Source organism: Danio rerio, chromosome 6 (genome assembly GCF_052040795.2).
Source record: "Danio rerio strain M-AB ecotype USA chromosome 6, GRCz13ab, whole genome shotgun sequence".
NCBI classification, from domain to species: Eukaryota; Metazoa; Chordata; class Actinopteri; order Cypriniformes; family Danionidae; genus Danio; species Danio rerio.
In genome coordinates this window covers 59,979,129-59,997,025 of record NC_141026.1, presented here as the reverse complement: position 1 = coordinate 59,997,025, position 17,897 = coordinate 59,979,129, and the positions used below count along the sequence as shown (strand labels likewise).

The 17,897-nt window shown below is 35.3% G+C and overlaps 2 protein-coding genes across 10 annotated transcripts in view; both read left to right on the top strand.

The window, feature by feature from the left end:
• tox2 (TOX high mobility group box family member 2) overlaps positions 1 to 17,897 on the top strand; it is a 267,858-nt gene that overhangs the window by 165,277 nt on the left and 84,684 nt on the right. For 4 of the 8 annotated variants that reach the window (NM_212908.1, XM_087255349.1, XM_087255346.1 and 1 more), the window contains 1 exon segment: positions 15,656 to 15,913. In NM_212908.1, coding sequence (NP_998073.1) covers positions 15,656 to 15,913 — 258 coding nt within the window. 8 annotated transcript variants of the gene reach the window in all.
• The window catches only part of LOC147843705 (uncharacterized), a 999,056-nt gene that overhangs the window by 955,869 nt on the left and 25,290 nt on the right, over positions 1 to 17,897 (top strand). The gene's annotated exons all lie outside the window — the stretch shown is intronic.

Genomic DNA, 17,897 nt, shown 5'->3' with positions numbered 1-17,897 from the left:
TTTGACGGTCCATGTGCAGAGCGCAAAGCGCAGGGCGCAAACGCTTTCAGGGTGTGTCAGAATGCATTTTTGCTAATTTACGGACGGAAAAATCCACTTTGCACCGTGGCGCATGGTCTAAAAGAGTTGAGTTTATTTTCATAATGAGTTATAGGTGTGTTTTTGGGAATAAACCAATTACAGTCTCATCTCCCATTCCCTTTAAGAGCCAGCTGTGTCGCGCCACGAGCGCATTCACTATTTACAGGACGCAAAGTAAGTCTAAGTGGAAAAACTGAGCATTTCACAAGCAAACAGTTCACAGTTATTTTTACAGAAAACAGTTAAACAGAGCATCTACTGCATGAGAATGAGAGATAATGGATTTACTTTCACTTTCACTCTTGGATAGGGAAACCTTTACGCACAGACATCAATTAGTCTATAAATAATTAATTTTGTTTGTTAAGCGCAAATAATCGTTTCAAAACTATTTCTAAATTCAGTTCTAATTTCCAGCAAACGAATAAATGAACAACAATAACGTAGTGTGCTCAAAAACCTGAGTTAAAACACATGCTGTGCCCCATAAGGTCTAAAACCTGACAGGTGGACAAATCTAAGCTTGTTTTTAATAAAACAAATATAAATATGGATATAATAAATAATACTGCTAATAATAATAACATTATACAAAAGCAAATTGTTATGAATGAACTGAAAAAGCCTCCCGAGATGAAGAAGACATAAAAGCAGTGATTTTTCATATTTATGTAGGCTAGAAAATAATATGTTTTGTAATATTTTAATCCTTTATATTTATATTCTATATCTATTCTTATTATATCCTATATATCCTTAATATTTAAATGTTTTCATATGTAAAGATATTTGCCTATTGCTCTCTTGTGTGTATTAAGCAGTGTGTAAGCGAGGCACAACTCTGCGCCGGAGTTTAGACCGGGTTTGTTTTGGTCTAATGAAAAATCTATTATAGTTTCTCAAAACAGCAACGCGCCAGCGGTCCGCCTCAGAACGCCTTCCTTTTTAGAGCAGAACGCCTATGGATGCACATATGAGCGCTAATGCATTTGCTATTTAAACAGCGTAGCGCAACGCCTCAAAACCACTCTTGCACCTATCTTAAACTACCAAACAAATATTGCGCCGCGCCTTGCGCCACATTGCACCGGATGTATGATAGGGCCCATGAGCACTATGTTCTCCTATGACCTGGCGTATTAACCTAACTTTAGCCTAATGTACAATTTAAGTCAAAATTAATCATCCTCCTGTGATTTCCTAAATATTAATATTTCTTAAATAATGTTTATCAGATTCAGGAATTTTTCACAGTATTCCTTATAATATTTTTTTCTCCTGGAGAAAGTCTTATTTGTTTTATTTCGGCTACAATAAAAGCAGTTTTTATTTTTTTTTAAAGCCATTTAAGGTCAATATTATTAGCCCCCTTATGCAATACTTGTTGTGATTGTCTCCAGAACAAACCACTGTTACACAATGACTTGCCTAATTACCCTAACTTTACCCTTATTACCCTAGTTAAGCCTTTAAATGTCTCTATAAGCTGAATACTATTGTCTTGAAAAATATCTAGTCTAATATTATGTCCTGGCATCATGGCAAAGAGAAAATAAATCATTAGAAATGAGTTAATAAAACTATTATGATTAAAAATGTGTTGAAAAAAAGTGGCAATTAATTCTGAATATATTCAGTTTTTTTTTTTTACTTCAGCCAAACTGACTTACAATTTCGCCAGGAGAAAAATCTAACAGGAAATAGAGTGAATAATATTTTTGTCCTCGACCATATGTGTGACATGTCCAACATAATATTAATGATTAGCATTTCCATGTTATTTTTGCACATGGACTTTGAAATATCACGTAAATGTCATGCTGCATGATTTTCAGGGCGGTTGTTTATTTAAGTACCAATTACTTTACCATGGTTCATCCACGGTACATTTTTACAGCTTTTACCATGGCATAAATCATGCAGTGGTTTTGTTTTGAATGCTCTTCCAGAACAGTTGAGGACTATTCGAGCACTAAAAAATATCCAGATTTTGTGATTCATGTTTTTATTTTTTATTTTCCCCACATATTTATGCTTTTGAATTGCATTATGGGACCTTGATCTTTCTTCCAGCAACTTTTAGACTGGAAAAGATTAAAAAAGTGATTTTTATTGACGTCTTTAATAGTCTGCAGTGCTATATTGTCTGGGTTTGGGTTATATAATATATATATTACGCTACAAACACCTTGTAATAAACGCCCAGCACATTTTCTGTTATTTTTAGAGTTCATGGAAAAGTCATGGAATTTTGGCATGGCATTTTTCAGGCCTGGAAAACTTTTGGAAAAACCAAAAAAAAAAAAAAAGCAAAGATTTGTAAAAGTCATGGAAATTGATTTATCAAATATCTGTATACTTGAATTAGGGCTGCGCGATATTGGAAAAATCTGACATTAAGATACTTTGTATGTCTGTGATGTATATTGCGATGTGAATACAATTTCACCAGATGGTTTAGCAGGTTTCTTTGGATTGATCGGGGGGATTTTGTAAAGGAGTGAATCTCGTATAATATATAACGAATAAATGACAAACGTAGATAAAAACAAGTGAATGATAGTTTTCATTTGTTCACTATTCAGGTGCAGATGTTGAATAATCATCACTGCATAGTCTTCATTGTATATTATTTAATCTTTATTAAAGTTACAAAACATTTCTTGTGGCCGGATGTTTTAAACTCTGAAATATTGAAATGTTCACACAGTCACAGGCCTTATGCTGTGTTCACACCAGACACGGAATGAGCAGATGAATCAAATAGCTGCGTGAACATTTGAGTTTACTCGCTTCATTCGCGTGTCTAATTCACTTCAAAACAGACGTGGATTCGCGTGATGGGCGGGGCTTCTGTCTGCCTGGTGACTCTAGCTTCATTGTTAAATGGCTAACATGGATTTTATAAAGAAAATAACAGTTTTTATGTGCTTTATGAAGGCTGAAAAGCCGTGTTGATACGTTTAGAGCCGTGTCTGAGTCCACTAGATCCTTTCAGAGGTGCATTCAGCTCTATGAGCTCATAAACTCCTCCAGAAACTGAACCTGGATGATGGAAGCTTTCAGCGGTGCTTCTGACTGAGCCCAGCCCAGTTTGATGACTTGTTGTCAGTGTCACTTGGAGGATTTCCCCCGGAACACCATCAACAGGTTCTACCTCACAATCACACCCCCACAAGACCAAGCTCCTGATTGGTTAACGCGGCGCAAATTTCCACTTAAGTTCAGATTTTTGAACTCAAACGATTCGTGCGTAACGCACGTTAAGCACATCATATGTGCAAAACGCTCATTTCACGCCACGCCATTCGCACGTATCCGCTTGTTAAGTGGTGAAGTGTTTGTGACGTATGTAATACTGTTTCCGGGTCCAAGCCGCCATTCATTTGAGTGGTGAAATCATTCGTTTATGATCACGTTTTATTCCTATCACACATTAAAGTTAATTTTATATAAAATCATAGTGTACACAACAATCTGTGGGCTTGCTGCATAACAAATACCAAAAATGTAACAATTTATAAAAAAATTAATCACTTTCTGGCCATCGGATATTAGGCATGGACATATATATTGCAATCGTGACTTTCGAAAGCATTAAATCGCTTTGTAAACGTTTATTATTACCATTTCATGAGTCTCCCCATTCAGTTGAATAGAGCGCTTGGACCCAGAAGCGGCTTCGCGTGGCGTCACACGTAACAAGCGGATTACGGCATTCGCACCGCGCCATTCGCGCAATTCACGCCATTCGCGCATATCACGCCGCAGGATGTCTATTCGCACGTTTGCATTGACTTAACCAAGCGGCAACCTCCCGCTCTCCCTCAGGAAGCCAATACGGAAGTAACTAAAACTGCAATTCATCTGAAATTCCGCTAGTCCTGGCCGCTCCTGGCTCCAAAACAGAGCAAATTTCAATTGAGCCCACTGTTAGAATGGCCAACTTTACCGCAGAAAAAAAGGTGTTTACAGCCTGGTACAAACAAAGATTTTGGTTAATACAGCTAATATTACCCTTCATGACAACTGTGAGGGGGGTGAATTTTTTTATAACTCATCCGTTTACTTTATATTAAGTTATATTAAGTTTGCATAATTAAGGGCGTGGTCACTTGAGTGACAGCTAGGTCTCGCTGGTCGCCGTCACGTCACCTCAGCTGAATCCTGCAGATTAGCCACTGAACTCGGCATATTTATCGTATTTCTGTGTTGTTTTATGTGGCTTTACACAGTCAACTGCCTTTTGAACTTGTTTCCCACATTTATTAGATGGCATGGCATGCTGAGTGCACTTAATTGTGCTCACAAACCATTCACGTGGCCTCCGTTTCCCATGTGAGTAAAGTTATATACTTATATACCATCTCTATACATGCATTTGTTTTATTTAAGATCATTTATCGTTTATATTTATATTTAGAGCTGTAATGCACTCCAGAATCTGTCAGATTGATTAGCTGTGGGCTCTAGATCAGTCATCTGAAGCGTTGTCATACAGTGTTATGCTGGATTTTATCAATAGTCTTAGAGTAACTAACACAGACTATATCTGAAGTGTTTGGAAGTAATTCGCGTTTTCCTCCTGTAGGAAAACATCATAAGAACAATGTTTAGTGGCTCAGTGTATTACAGCAGTGTTTTTAAAAGGCTAAACACTTTATTAATATAGTGTACAACCAAGCACAAGTGGTCAGAACACAAACAAGTCACTGGTGATAAAGTATTAAATGTTCTCCCAAAGTAAAGTGTGTCTGAACCAGGTCCAGGCAAAATGCCAGCAGGTGTCTGTAGCTCCGCTCACTCTCCGCCTCTTTGTCCTTGTTTGGTATCCCGCCGTGGGTGTGATGACGCGTGACCAAAATGGCAACGGTTGGCCGCGCCTACTTGTGGCTTCTTTTGCGCTCTTCAGAAACCTATGGGTGACGTCACGGATACTACGTCCATATATTTTACAGTCTATGGACTTAACATGTAAATCACTCATGCTTGATGCGCGTTCCGTGTCTGGTGTGAACGCAGCATTAAAGGGACAGTTCACTCAAAGATTAAAATGTACTCACTAAAATGTACACACTTCACTTGTTTCAATACTATAGAAGTGATTAAATTATACTCTTTGTGCTCATTTAAAAAAAAAACAAAAAGAAAAAATATAAATGTTTGAAACAAGTAAAGGATGTAATGAAAATGGTAAGTAATTTTGGGGTGAACTATGTCTGTAAATATGCATGCAGATGATACTCCATTCTGTTTAAACTCGATATTACACTATAATCCCAACACTGCATATCCTGCGATGTGACTATTGCGGATGCACACATTGCGATATCGATGCTGAAGCCGTATATTGTGCAGCTCTAACTTGAGGAGTTGTCTAATTTTCTGTCCTTGGCCAAATACTTGCTCTGACATTGTTAGTGCTGTGTAAGCATCATCAAAATCAATTTCACATAGATATAAAAACTAATAGGTGATGCAGTAGGTAGTGCTGTCGCCTCACAGCAAGAAGGTCGCTGGTTCGAGCCTCGGCTGGGTCAGTTGGCATTTCTGTGTGGAGTTTGCATGTTCTCCCTGCATTCGCATGGGTTTCCTCCGTGTGCTTCGGTTTCCCCCACAGTCCATAGACATGTGATACAGGTGAATTGGGTAGGCAAAATTGTCCTTGAGTGCCGCTGTCCTGCAGAGTTTAGCTCTAACATCCTTCAACACACCTGCCTGGAGGTTTCTATTACACCCAGGAAGGGCTTGATTAGCTGGTTCAGGTGTGTCTAATTGGGGTTGGAATTGAAATATGTGGTATATCGGCCCTCCAGGACCGAGTTTGGACACCCTTTTATTTATCAGGGGTCGCCACAGCGAAATGAACCGCTAACTATTCTGGCATATGTTTTACACAGCGGAAGCTCTTCCAGCCGCATCCTAGTACTGGGAAACACCCATACACACTCATTCACACACTCACTCATACACTACGGACAATTTGGGTTATTCAGTTCGCCTGGAGCACCCAGCGGAAACCCACGCCAACATGGGGAGAACGAGCAACCTCTACACAGAAATGCCAAGGACTCAAACCAGCAACCTTCTTGCTGTCAGGCCACAGTGCTAACCACTGAGCCACCAATGTTCATTCACTAATTTACTTTTTAGCTTAGTCCCTTTATTAATCAGGCGTTGCCACAGTGGAATGAACCACCAACTTATCCAGCATATGTTTTAAGCAGTGGATGCCCTTTTACCTGCAACCCATCACTGGGAAACACTCATACACTCTCATTCGCACACAGACACTACAATTTAGTTCATCAATTCCCCAATAGCGCATGTTTTTGGACTGTGGGGGAAACCGGATCACCCGGAGGAAACCCACGCCAACACTGGGAGAACATGCAAACTCCACACAGAAATGGCAACTGACCCAGCCGAGGCTCATGTATTTATTTATTTATTTATTTACTTACTTATTTATTTACTTATTTATGTGTTTATATAGCCTTTACTCTAGTTCTCCATCATGGCACATCTCTGAATATCAGTGAACATTCAGATCTCTCAGTTATAGAAGTGAATTGTGAATCTCGGAGGAGCGACGACAGTCTCTCTTCACACAATAGCTGCTCGCCCCACTGTTTACAACACACAATTTAGTTTCCTTCCAACAATTATGAGGGAAATTGAATCTCAGGAAATGTTCATTTTCACATGCATTAGAGCAGACAATAACAGGGAAGCCTACAAAGACATCTGTGTTCAAAGCGCAGCAGATCTGCAGTATACGGGAGATTAATATCCAGCGCTGGCAGCGGGAGCGCGTGTCCGAAAACATCAGATCACAGGACGGTCACTGAGAGTCCGATGCGTTACAGATATAGTACAGCTGAATATCTGCACATCTGCGAGTAAACATCACAAATGAGATCAGAGCAGAGTCCAAAGAGCAGAACTAAGGTTTGGTCCGGTTGTGCTGCTTATAGTGTGCAATGATAGAACATTATTTTATTTTATTTTGTTTTGTTTTATTTTATTTTATTTTATTTTATTTTATTTTATTGTTTTGTTTTATTTTGTTTTGTTTTGTTTTGTTTTGTTTTATTTTATTTTATTTCATTTTATTTTATTTTATTTTATTGTTTTGTTTTGTTTTGTTTTATTTTATTTTGTTTTGTTTTATTTTGTTTTGTTTTATTTTATTTTATTTCATTTTATTATGTATTTTATTTGTATTTATTTATTTATTTATATATTTTATTATGTATTTTATTTTATTTATTGGTTTATTTTATTTTTTATTAAAGCCTAATAATTTTTGAATCTGTAGTCATATTATATTTTCATATATAGTTTAGTTTATATATATATATATATAATTTATGTGTGTTTATTTATTATTATTTAATTTATTTAATTTATTGTTTTGGTTTTAATTTGTTTATGTATCTATTTATGTATTTATTTATTTTTTATTTATTTTGTTTTATTTATTTATTCATTCGAGTGGTATTTATTCGTAAATTCAACTCTGTAGTCATATTATAGTTTTATATTTAGTTTTGTTTTATTACATTTCATTTGTTTGTTTATTTGTTTATTTAGTTATTTTTGTATTTTTTTATTTTAGTCATTCATTCATTCATTCATTCAAATAGTTTAAGGAAACAAATTGTAAAGGTTTGAAACCAAATGATTGTAGTACTGTACATATATGTAAATATATATCATTTATACATATATTATTTGTGCTGATATCACCAAACATTTAGAGTATTAGTAACTTAAACATTTTAATAAATTCTGTCATTTACTCAGTATAAGTTTTAAGAGTTCACACTTAGCTGATGATTGATTATAAAGCGTGTTTGGCAAGCTGTCCCAGGAGAGAGCCTTGAGCTCATAAGATCCTCGAGCCCGGGGCTCCCTCCTGTTTGCAGGGCGAGAGGGGAGTTCTTCACAAGAGGGGAGTTCTTTAGGTAAACACAGCTGCTGCGCTCGTGCATCCAGGTTAATCATGAACACTTCAGTGAGCATGCGCTAGTTGCACTATCGCGGTCTAATTATGTTTCAATCAAGGTTTATATGCATCAAATACATAACATCTGTGCCATTTCATCTGATGAACATATTAACAATAATACAACCGTATAGCCGAATTAAATGTATGCATTGGCATGTTACAGCCCTAATGAGTATGATTATGTGAAACTGCATATATATACACATTGCAATGATTTCGGGTACTTACTTAGCGATACACACACACATATATGCACAATCCTTAAATGCTCTGCTGATTTGGACTCTATAATACCTGTTTTATTACTTTAAACTATCAACAACCACCACTGAGCAATATTTTATCATTCTTCCCGCTCTGTGGTGGATTTTGGCATAGTCCATTTCAAGTGAGATGGCCGGGGTGAGTGGAAGAAACCAAGTCGTGGGGGGAATATTTTCTACATAAAAAAATTAATGATTTCTTATGTAGACCGGTACTAATTGTTCCACGCACCGGTACGGTCCGAGGCCCGGTAGTTGGGGACCACTGGTATAGGTGAATTGGGTAAGCTAAAGTGTCCATAGTGTATGTGTGTGAATGAGTGTGTATGGGAGTTTCCCAGTGATGGGTTGCAGCTGGAAGGGCATCCGCTTCTTAAAACATGCTGGATAAGTTGGCGGTTCATTCCACTGTGGCGACCACAGATTAATGTAAGGACTAAGCCAAAAAAAAAATGAATGAATATATATATATATATATATATATATATATATATATATATATATATATATATACATATATATAGAGGACTAAACTTATTATTATTATTTTTTTATTAATACAAATTATATAGTGTAAAGCAAAATTAGTACACTGCAAAGAATGCTTTTCTTACTTTGTTTTTTTTATCTTGTTTCTAGTCCAAATATTTAAAAACTCTTAAATCAAGCAGAATTTTCTAGACAAGCAAAATGTACTGTCTTGTTTGAGGATATAATATGCCAAAAAACAAGTTAAATAATCTGCCAATGGGGTAAGCAAAATAATCTTATGTAAAAAGGAAAAACAAGATTATTTTGCTAACCACATTGGCAGATTATTTTGCCTGCCTTAAGGAAAAGCTCATTGAATATTGGCATATTATTTGTGAAAACAAGACAATATGTTTTGCTTGCCTAGAAAATGCTTCTTGATATAAAAATGTTTAGATATTTGGACTAGAAACAAGACAAAAAATCTAAGCAAGAAAAGCATTTTTGCAGTGTAAGGAGTAATTAGCCATCCTAATGAGATGTGAATCTTTTAAAAGTTCACAAAAGAAATCTCAAAAATAAATGACATATGCAAAAATAATATCAGTTTGTCTAAAGTGACCTCTGTAAAAATCTGAAAAAGTGCTGAAATGTCTAAAGTGTTGTTCAGATGGCAGAACACTTGTATTATATTACACACAACAGGTTTAACAGCAAAGTTCTGATCATGTGAATCATGTCGAAGCTTTAGAAATTCATCTCTCAGTGTGTTTTATAGTGTTAAGTTAAAAATTATAGTTTAAAGCAAAATTTGAGTTTGCATGTTCTCCCCGTGTTCGCGTGGGTTTCCTCCGGGTGCTCCGTTTCATTCAAAAGTCCAAAGACATGCAGGATAGGTGAATTGGGTAGTCTAAAGTGTCCATAGTGTATGTGTGTGAATGAGTGTGTATGGGTGTTTCCCAGTGATGGGTTGCAGCTGGAAGGGAATCCGCTTTATAAAACATGCTAGATAAGTTGGCGGTTCATTCCACTGTGGCGACCACAGTTTAATATAAGGACTAAGCCGAAAAGAAAATTTATGTATGTGTATATATATATATATATATATAGAGGACTAATCTTATTGACCTTAAACCTTTTGTTTTTAATTATTAATACAAATTATATAGTGTAAAGCAAAATTAGTGCACTGCAAAAAATGCTTTTCTTACTTTTCTTATAGTGTAAGGAGTAATTAGTCATCCTAATGAGATGTGAATCTTTTGAAAGTTCACAAAAGAAATCGCAAAAATAAATGACATATGCAAATATAATATCAGTTTGTCTAAAGTGACCTCTGTAAAAATCTGAAAAAGTGCTGAAATGTCTAAAGTGTTGTTCAGATGGCAGAACACTTGTATTATATTACACACAACAGGTTTAACAGCAAAGTTCTGATCACGTGAATCATGTCGAAGCTTTAGAAATTCATCTCTCGGTGACTTTTATAGGGTTAAGTCTCACGAGCAATGAAAAAGCAATCTCTAAGCGATGAAAATGTAGTCGCGAGTGAGTTCAGACTCTTTCTTAAAATACGGTTTAGCGTTTTAGCCTTGTGGAGACGGATGATATATTTAGGAGAAGTTTGTGATTTGAGTAATGCAAGGTGAAATCGGAGGTCTTGTGTCTCTCTCTCCTTCTCCACGGCCGTGTATTTGCTAAAAGTATTTTTTGTTTGCAAGATAAATGGCCGTTCTCCAGGCGAAGATGACAGGCAACACAAAGATGATATTGAATTGATTTCTGAAATGTTGCAGAACTGACTGTTTGATGTATACGGGCAGACATGAATCATAAAAATTCTATTAAAAAAGCTCTTGAATGGTTGACAGCGGAATATTATTTCTGATGATTAATTTGACTCAGTCATTATGGACGGGGGCTCCAGTCAGATCGCCTCCTACAAAATTGCTTTTCATTCCCTCTTGAATACCCCGGCAATCTCTCTCTTTCTCCCTCTCTTTTTTCCCTGAATTTAACATTACATGCTCCAAAGTTAGACTGATGTGAAACACAAGATTCAGTACAGTCTCTGTGACGAAGACAAAAGAGCAGAGGCGATCGCAAACTTCAGCGTTTCTAAAACATCCTCGCTGCTTTCACATTTAGAGTAGTGAAATCTTCACCTGCTAAACAAGCTGGATCTGATCTGATCACATCTCGAGTCAACAACTGACTGATTCACATGATGTGCTTAGAGTGATTCTCCAGTAAACAACTCACTGATTCAAATGATTTGTTTAGAGTGAGTTTCCATTCAACCAATCATTGATTCAAATGATCCGTTCAGAGTGAGTCTCGAGTAAACAACTCACTGATTCAAATGATTTGTTTAAAGTGAGTCTCCATTCAACAACTCATTAATTCAAGTGATCCATTTAGAGTGAGTATCCAGTAAACAACTTACTGATTCAAATGATTTGTTTAAAGTGAGTCTCAATTCAACAACTCATTAATTCAAGTGATCCATTTAGAGTGAGTATCCAGTAAACAACTTACTGATTCAAATGATTTGTTTAAAGTGAGTCTCAATTCAACAACTCATTAATTCAACTGATCCATTTAGAGTGAGTATCCAGTAAACAACTCACTGATTCAAATGATTTGTTTAGGGTGAGTCTCCATTCAACAACTCACTGATTTAAATGATCTATTCAGAGGAGTCTTGAGTAAACAACTCACTGATTCAAATTATTTGTTTAGAGTGAGACTCCATTCAACAGCTCATTGATTCAAATGATCCATTTAGAGTGAATATCAAGTAAACAACTCACTGATTCAAATTATTTGTTTAGAGTGAGTCTCCATTTAACAGCTCATTGATTCAAATGATCAATTTAGAGTGAGTATCAAGTAAACAACTCACTGATTCAAATGATTTGTTTAGAGTGAGTCGCCATTCAACAACTCATTGATTCAAATGATCCATTTAGAGTGAGTCTTGAGTAAACAATTCACTGATTAAATGATCCATTCAGAGTAAGTCTTGAGTAAACAATTCACCAATTCAAATGAGTTGTTCAGAATGAGTCACAATACAACAACTCACTGGATCAATTGATCCATTCAGAGTGAGTCTTGAGTAAACAACTCACTGATTCAAATGATTTGATTAAAGTGAGTCACCAGTCAACAACTCATTGATTCGAGTGGTCCGTTCAGAATGAGTCTTGAGTAAACAACTCACTGATTCAAATGATTTGATTAAAGTGAGTCACCAGTCAACAACTCATTGATTTGAGAGCTCCATTCAGAATGAGTCTTGAGTAAACAACTCACTGATTCAAATTATTTGTTTAGAGTGAGTCATCATTGAACAAGTCATTGATTCAATTAATCCATTCAAAGTGAATCTTGAGTCAATAACTCACTGATTCAAATAATCCATTCAGTGTGGAATTCGAGTCAACAACTCACTGATTCAAACGATTTGTTTAGAGTGAGTCACCATTTAACAACTCACTGATTCAAATGGTTCATTCAGAGTTAGTCTTGAGTAAATAACTCACTGACTCAAATGATTCACCATTTAACAACTCACTGATTCAACTTATTTGTTTAGAGTGATTCATCAGTAAACTGTACATTGATTCCATTATCCTTTCAGTGTGTGTGTCTCGAGTGAACTAATTGATTCAAACGATCCATCCAGAGTGAGTCTCTAGTAAACAACTTTCTGGTTCAAATAATCCATTCAGAGCAGATCTTGAGTCTACAACTCATCGATTTAAATTATCCATTCAGTGTGAGTCTTGAGTCAACAACTCACTGATATAAATGATACATTCAGAGTAAGATTTGAGACAATAACTTACTGATTCAAATAATTGTTCAGAGTGAGTAAACAACTCACTGTATCAAATGAGTTGTTCAGAGTAAGTCAGAGTTCAACAACTCTCTGGATCAATTGATTCCTTTAGAGTGAGTCTTGAGTGAACAACTCACTGGTTCAAATGGTTTGATTAAAGTGAGTCGCCATTCAACAACTCGTTGATTCAAATGATCCATTCAGAGTGAGTCTTGGGTAAACGACTCACTGAGTGAAATGATTTGTTTAGAGTGAGTCACCATACAGCAATTCATTAATTCAAATGATCCTATTAGAGTGAGTCATCATACAACAACTCATTAATTCAAATGATCCATTCAGAGTGAGTCTTGGGTAAACAATTACTAATTCAAACGATTTGTTTAGAGTCACCATACAACAACTCAGTGATACAAATGATCCAATTAGAGTGAGTCTTGAGTAAACAACTCATTGATTCAAATGACCCATTCTGAGTTAGTCTCCAGTAAACAACTCCCTGGTTCAAATAATCCATTCAGAGCAGATCTCTAGTCAACAACTCACCGATTAAAATGATCCATTCAGTGGGAGTCTTGAGTCAACAAATCACTGATTCAAATGATCCATTTATAATGAGTCTCAGGTCAGTGACTCACTGAGTCTAGTGTACGTATGATTCAGTATAATGTAGTAAATCTCCTTCTACAAAATTGCTTCTCATTCCCTCTTGATTACCCCGACAATCTCTCTCTTTCTCCCTCTCTTTTCCTGAATTTAGCTTTACATGGTGAAGAGATACACCAGCTTTAATACAGTCAGTGACTTATAAGACAAAACAGCAGACTCGATCGCAGAAAACATGCTCACTGTTTCCAAACGCTGATTATTAGACCGCCACATTTCCAACAACTTTCCGTGATTTCGGAGCCAGATCAGAAGCTGCCAACTGATGTGCTTCCAAAAAAGTGATTCTTACTTGTTTAACTGCATAATATTTATGTAATTGTGTTTATGTCTGTTTGCAAAGTAATTAGGCAAGCTTCGTACTAATGCTCAGATGTCAGAAGGGCTTGAGCTATTCTGACTTTAGGTTAATTGTTGTTGTTGTTTTTTCATTTGAGCATCAGTTGTTTTGCATTAGGATTGCTTATAATATTTGCATATTGTATTTTTTGTATTATTTGAACAGAGATATGTTAAACATTTTATTTATTATTTATTTTTTATTAATATTTGCTTTAGTCATTTTTAAAATGTACACTACCGGTCAAAAGTTTGGTGTCAGTATGAGTTTTAAATGTTTTAAAGTAAGCTTCTCCTGCTTATCAAGGCTGCATTTATTTAATTAAAAATACAGTACACATTGTGAAATGTTATTGCACTATAAAATAACTGTTCAAAAGGAGTTTATCATTTAATTTAATCATTTATTCCAGTGATTTTAAAGATGAATTTTTAGCTTCATTACTCCAGTGTTTAGCTTCACATGATCCTTCAGAAATCATTCTAATATTAAGTATTTTTACTATTATTATTATTATTATTATTATTATTATTATTATTATTATTATTATTATTATTATTATTATTATTGATATTATTATTAATGGTAATAGTAATAAAAGTAGTAATTTCTGGTGTAATTAATTAATTTGAAACTACATATATTATATTAAGAAAGCAGCTATTTAAACTTTTAATAAATATTTTACAATTTAATTTAATTCATTTAATAAATGCCACCTTGATGAACATAGTAATTAAAAAAAAAAAAACATGAAATAAAAAAAAACTGACCCCAACTTTTTTTGACCAGTAATGTACTTATTTTATTTTAACACATTGCATTTTTATTTTATTTATTTGTATTATATATATATATATATATATATATATATATATATATATATATATATATATATATATATATATATATATATATATATATATATACACACATATATATATATATATATATATATATATATATATATATACACGTCACCCATTCTTTTTAAAAAATGTTTTAAAAAAGATTAATTTCTTCGATTTACTTTATTTAATCTGAACATGTTTTATTTCTTTCTTCTTATTTGTTTAGACGTTGTTTATTTTATTTAAGTGTTATATTATTCAAAGGTACAGAGGAAGTATGTTGTTTTTTATTCATTTATTTTAAATTAATATTTACTTTAATTTTAAAATACAAATAATAATTCGAAATAGCACATCTTGCATTTTAATGTAATTAATTTGCATTATTTTATTTAAAATTATTTTAATAGTAAATTATAAAAGTCTAGTATTTTTATTTATTTTGTTGAACAGCTGCATTTTATTTTTTTATTGGATTTGATTTAAAAAAATAATTATAATCAAATATCAGTGATGTTACAATATCATTTAAAAAAAAAAACATTTAACTACTTTTTTGCAATATTATTTTGTTTTAACAAATATTTTATTATATCTTTATGGTATTCTAGTGTATCACACATTAGCAAATTCTAAAAGATTAATGTTTTGCATAAGTTGCATTAGTCTCTTATTTATCAGGGGTTGCCGCAGCCAACTATTCAAGCATATGTTTTACACAGCGCATGCCCTTCCAGCCACAACCCAGTACTGGGAAACACCCATACACTCTCATTCACACACACACACACACACACTCATGCACTAAGGCCAATTCAGTTCATCAATTCCCCTATAGCACATGTGTTTGGACTGTGGGGGAAACCGGAGCTCCCGGAGGAAACCCACAAAAACATGAGGAGAACCTGAAAAATCCACCGAGAAATCCTTACTGGCCCAGCTGGGACTCAAACCAGCGACTTTCTTGCTGTGAGGCGACAGTGCTAACCACTGAGCCACTGTGCCGCTGACATTTTTTAATATGCATTTCAATGACATTCAAATGTAACTCACATACCCTTCGTAAACATGAGTTCATGACGTTCTTAATAGTAACAGCTTCTGTGTGTGTTTCTCCAGCAGAGTTACTCAGGGCAGGGAGGGGGCAGTGGGGGCGGAGGCGGAGGAGGAGACGAGGATTACGAGATTCCTCCAATCACACCGCCCAATCACCCGGAGCCGCCGCTGCTGCACCTGATGGACCCGGAGTCCAGCTACCTGTGCCACTCCATCCCTCACAATGGCCTGATCAACCCATACTCGTACCCGGAGCTGCCCGCGCTCATGATGACCAACATGCTGGCTCAGGACGGGCACCTGCTGTCCAGCCAGATGCCCTCGGTGAGTCCCTGTTTAAGCTCTAGTGTGCTTACTACAAAGGGAACACTGTATTAACCTACTAAGTTTTCTTTTTTTTTTGCTGTACTTGATTCTTGAGTCGACAACTCAGTGATTCAAATGATCTGTTCAGAGTGAGTCTTTAGTCAAATACTTACTGATTCAAATGATTCATTGAGAGTGAGTCTCCGGTAAACAACTTACTCAAGCTCTAGTGTTACTACAAAGGGAACACTGTATTGAACTACTTAGTTTTTTTACTGTACCTGATTCTTGAGTTGACAACTCAGTGATTCAGTGATTGTTTATAGTGATTTGTTTATAGTGAGTCTTGAAATACTCACTGAATCAAATGATATGTTTACAGTAAAACTTTAGTCAACAACTCACTGATTCAATTGATCTGTTCATAGTGAGTCTTCAGTAAACAACTTGTTGGTTTAGATGGTCCTTTCAAAGTGAGTCTCCAGCAAACAACTCTCTGATTCAGATGATCTGTTTAGATTGAGTCTTTAGTCAACTACTCACTGATTAAAATGATTTATTGAGAGTGAGTCTCCAGCTCTGATCCAATTTGAATCACTGATTCAAATGGTTTGTTCAGAGTGAGTTTCCAGTAAACAACTGACTGATTCAAATGATCTGTTCAGAGTGAGTCTCGCGTAAACAGCTCACTCATTCAAAAGATATGTTCAGAGGGAGTCATGAGTTATTTACTTGCTGATTCAAATGATCTGTTAACAGTGAATCTTGATTCAACCATTCAGTGGTTCAAATGATTCATTAACAGTGAATCTTAAGTAAATTGTTCTCTGAATCAAATGATCCATTCAGAGTGAGTATCTAGTCAACTACTCAATGATTCAAAAGATGTGTAAACAGTGAGTCTTGAGTCAACACTTGACTGATTCAAATGATTTGTTTATAGTGATTTGTTTATAGTGAGTCTTGAAATACTCACTGAATCAAATGATCTGTTCACAGTAAATCTTTAGTCAACTACTCACTGATTCAATTAATCTGTTCAAACGATTTGTTTAGAGTGAGTTTCTAGTAAACAACTCGGTGATTCAAATGATCTGTTCAGAGTGAGTCTCCAGTTAACAACTCACTGATTCCAATGATTCATTGAGAGTGAGTTTCTGGTAAACAACTCACTGATTCGAATAATTTGTTTAGAGTTAATCCTGAGTCAAAAACTCACTGATTCAAATTCTTTGTTTTGAGTGAGTCTCGAGTAAACAACTCACTGATTCAAATGATCTGTTTGGAGTGATTATTTAGTCAGTGATTCTTTAGAATCAAAAGATCTATTAACAGCACGTCTTGAGTCAACTATTATACTGATTCAAATGATTTGTTTATAGTGAGTCTTGAGTCAAATACTCACTGAATAAAAATGATCATCTGTTCAGAGTGAATCTTCAGGCAACAACTCAGCTTCTGCTCTGGAACATTAGTCCTTTTCTAATTACTCTGATTGGGTGAAATATTCTAAGCCACGCCCATCCACCCATTCATTTGCAGTGAGTGAAAGATGATAGGAGAAGTTCAAAAATAAAGCCCCGCCCCTACTCAATATCAGAAAAAAAATCATTTTCTGTTACTAATGCATCATTATACTAAAAAAGAAAGTCCCAGTAACTCCCTATTCACACTTCAGGGGTTGTTTTAATTGATTTTTAATTGTATTTAGTGAAGTGTAGTGTTTCTCTGAATGACCAGAGTTCTCGGTCTGTGTTAATGAGTGCGTATTTACTCTGCTAGCGATTCTTGAGTCTCTGCACGGAGGGTTTTATGCTGTTTTTCTGCTCCTCCTCCACTTCATTACTGTATTTTCTGCTGTTTAACTCAGACTCTGAGGGCCATAAAGAAATATCAGGAGTGTCGTCAAATCTGCCATCTGTGGAAACTCCCTAATAAAGACAGAAATTCAGCTCTGGAACTCTGGGAAAGCATTGAGGAATTCTGAGGAAGGGCGAATCTT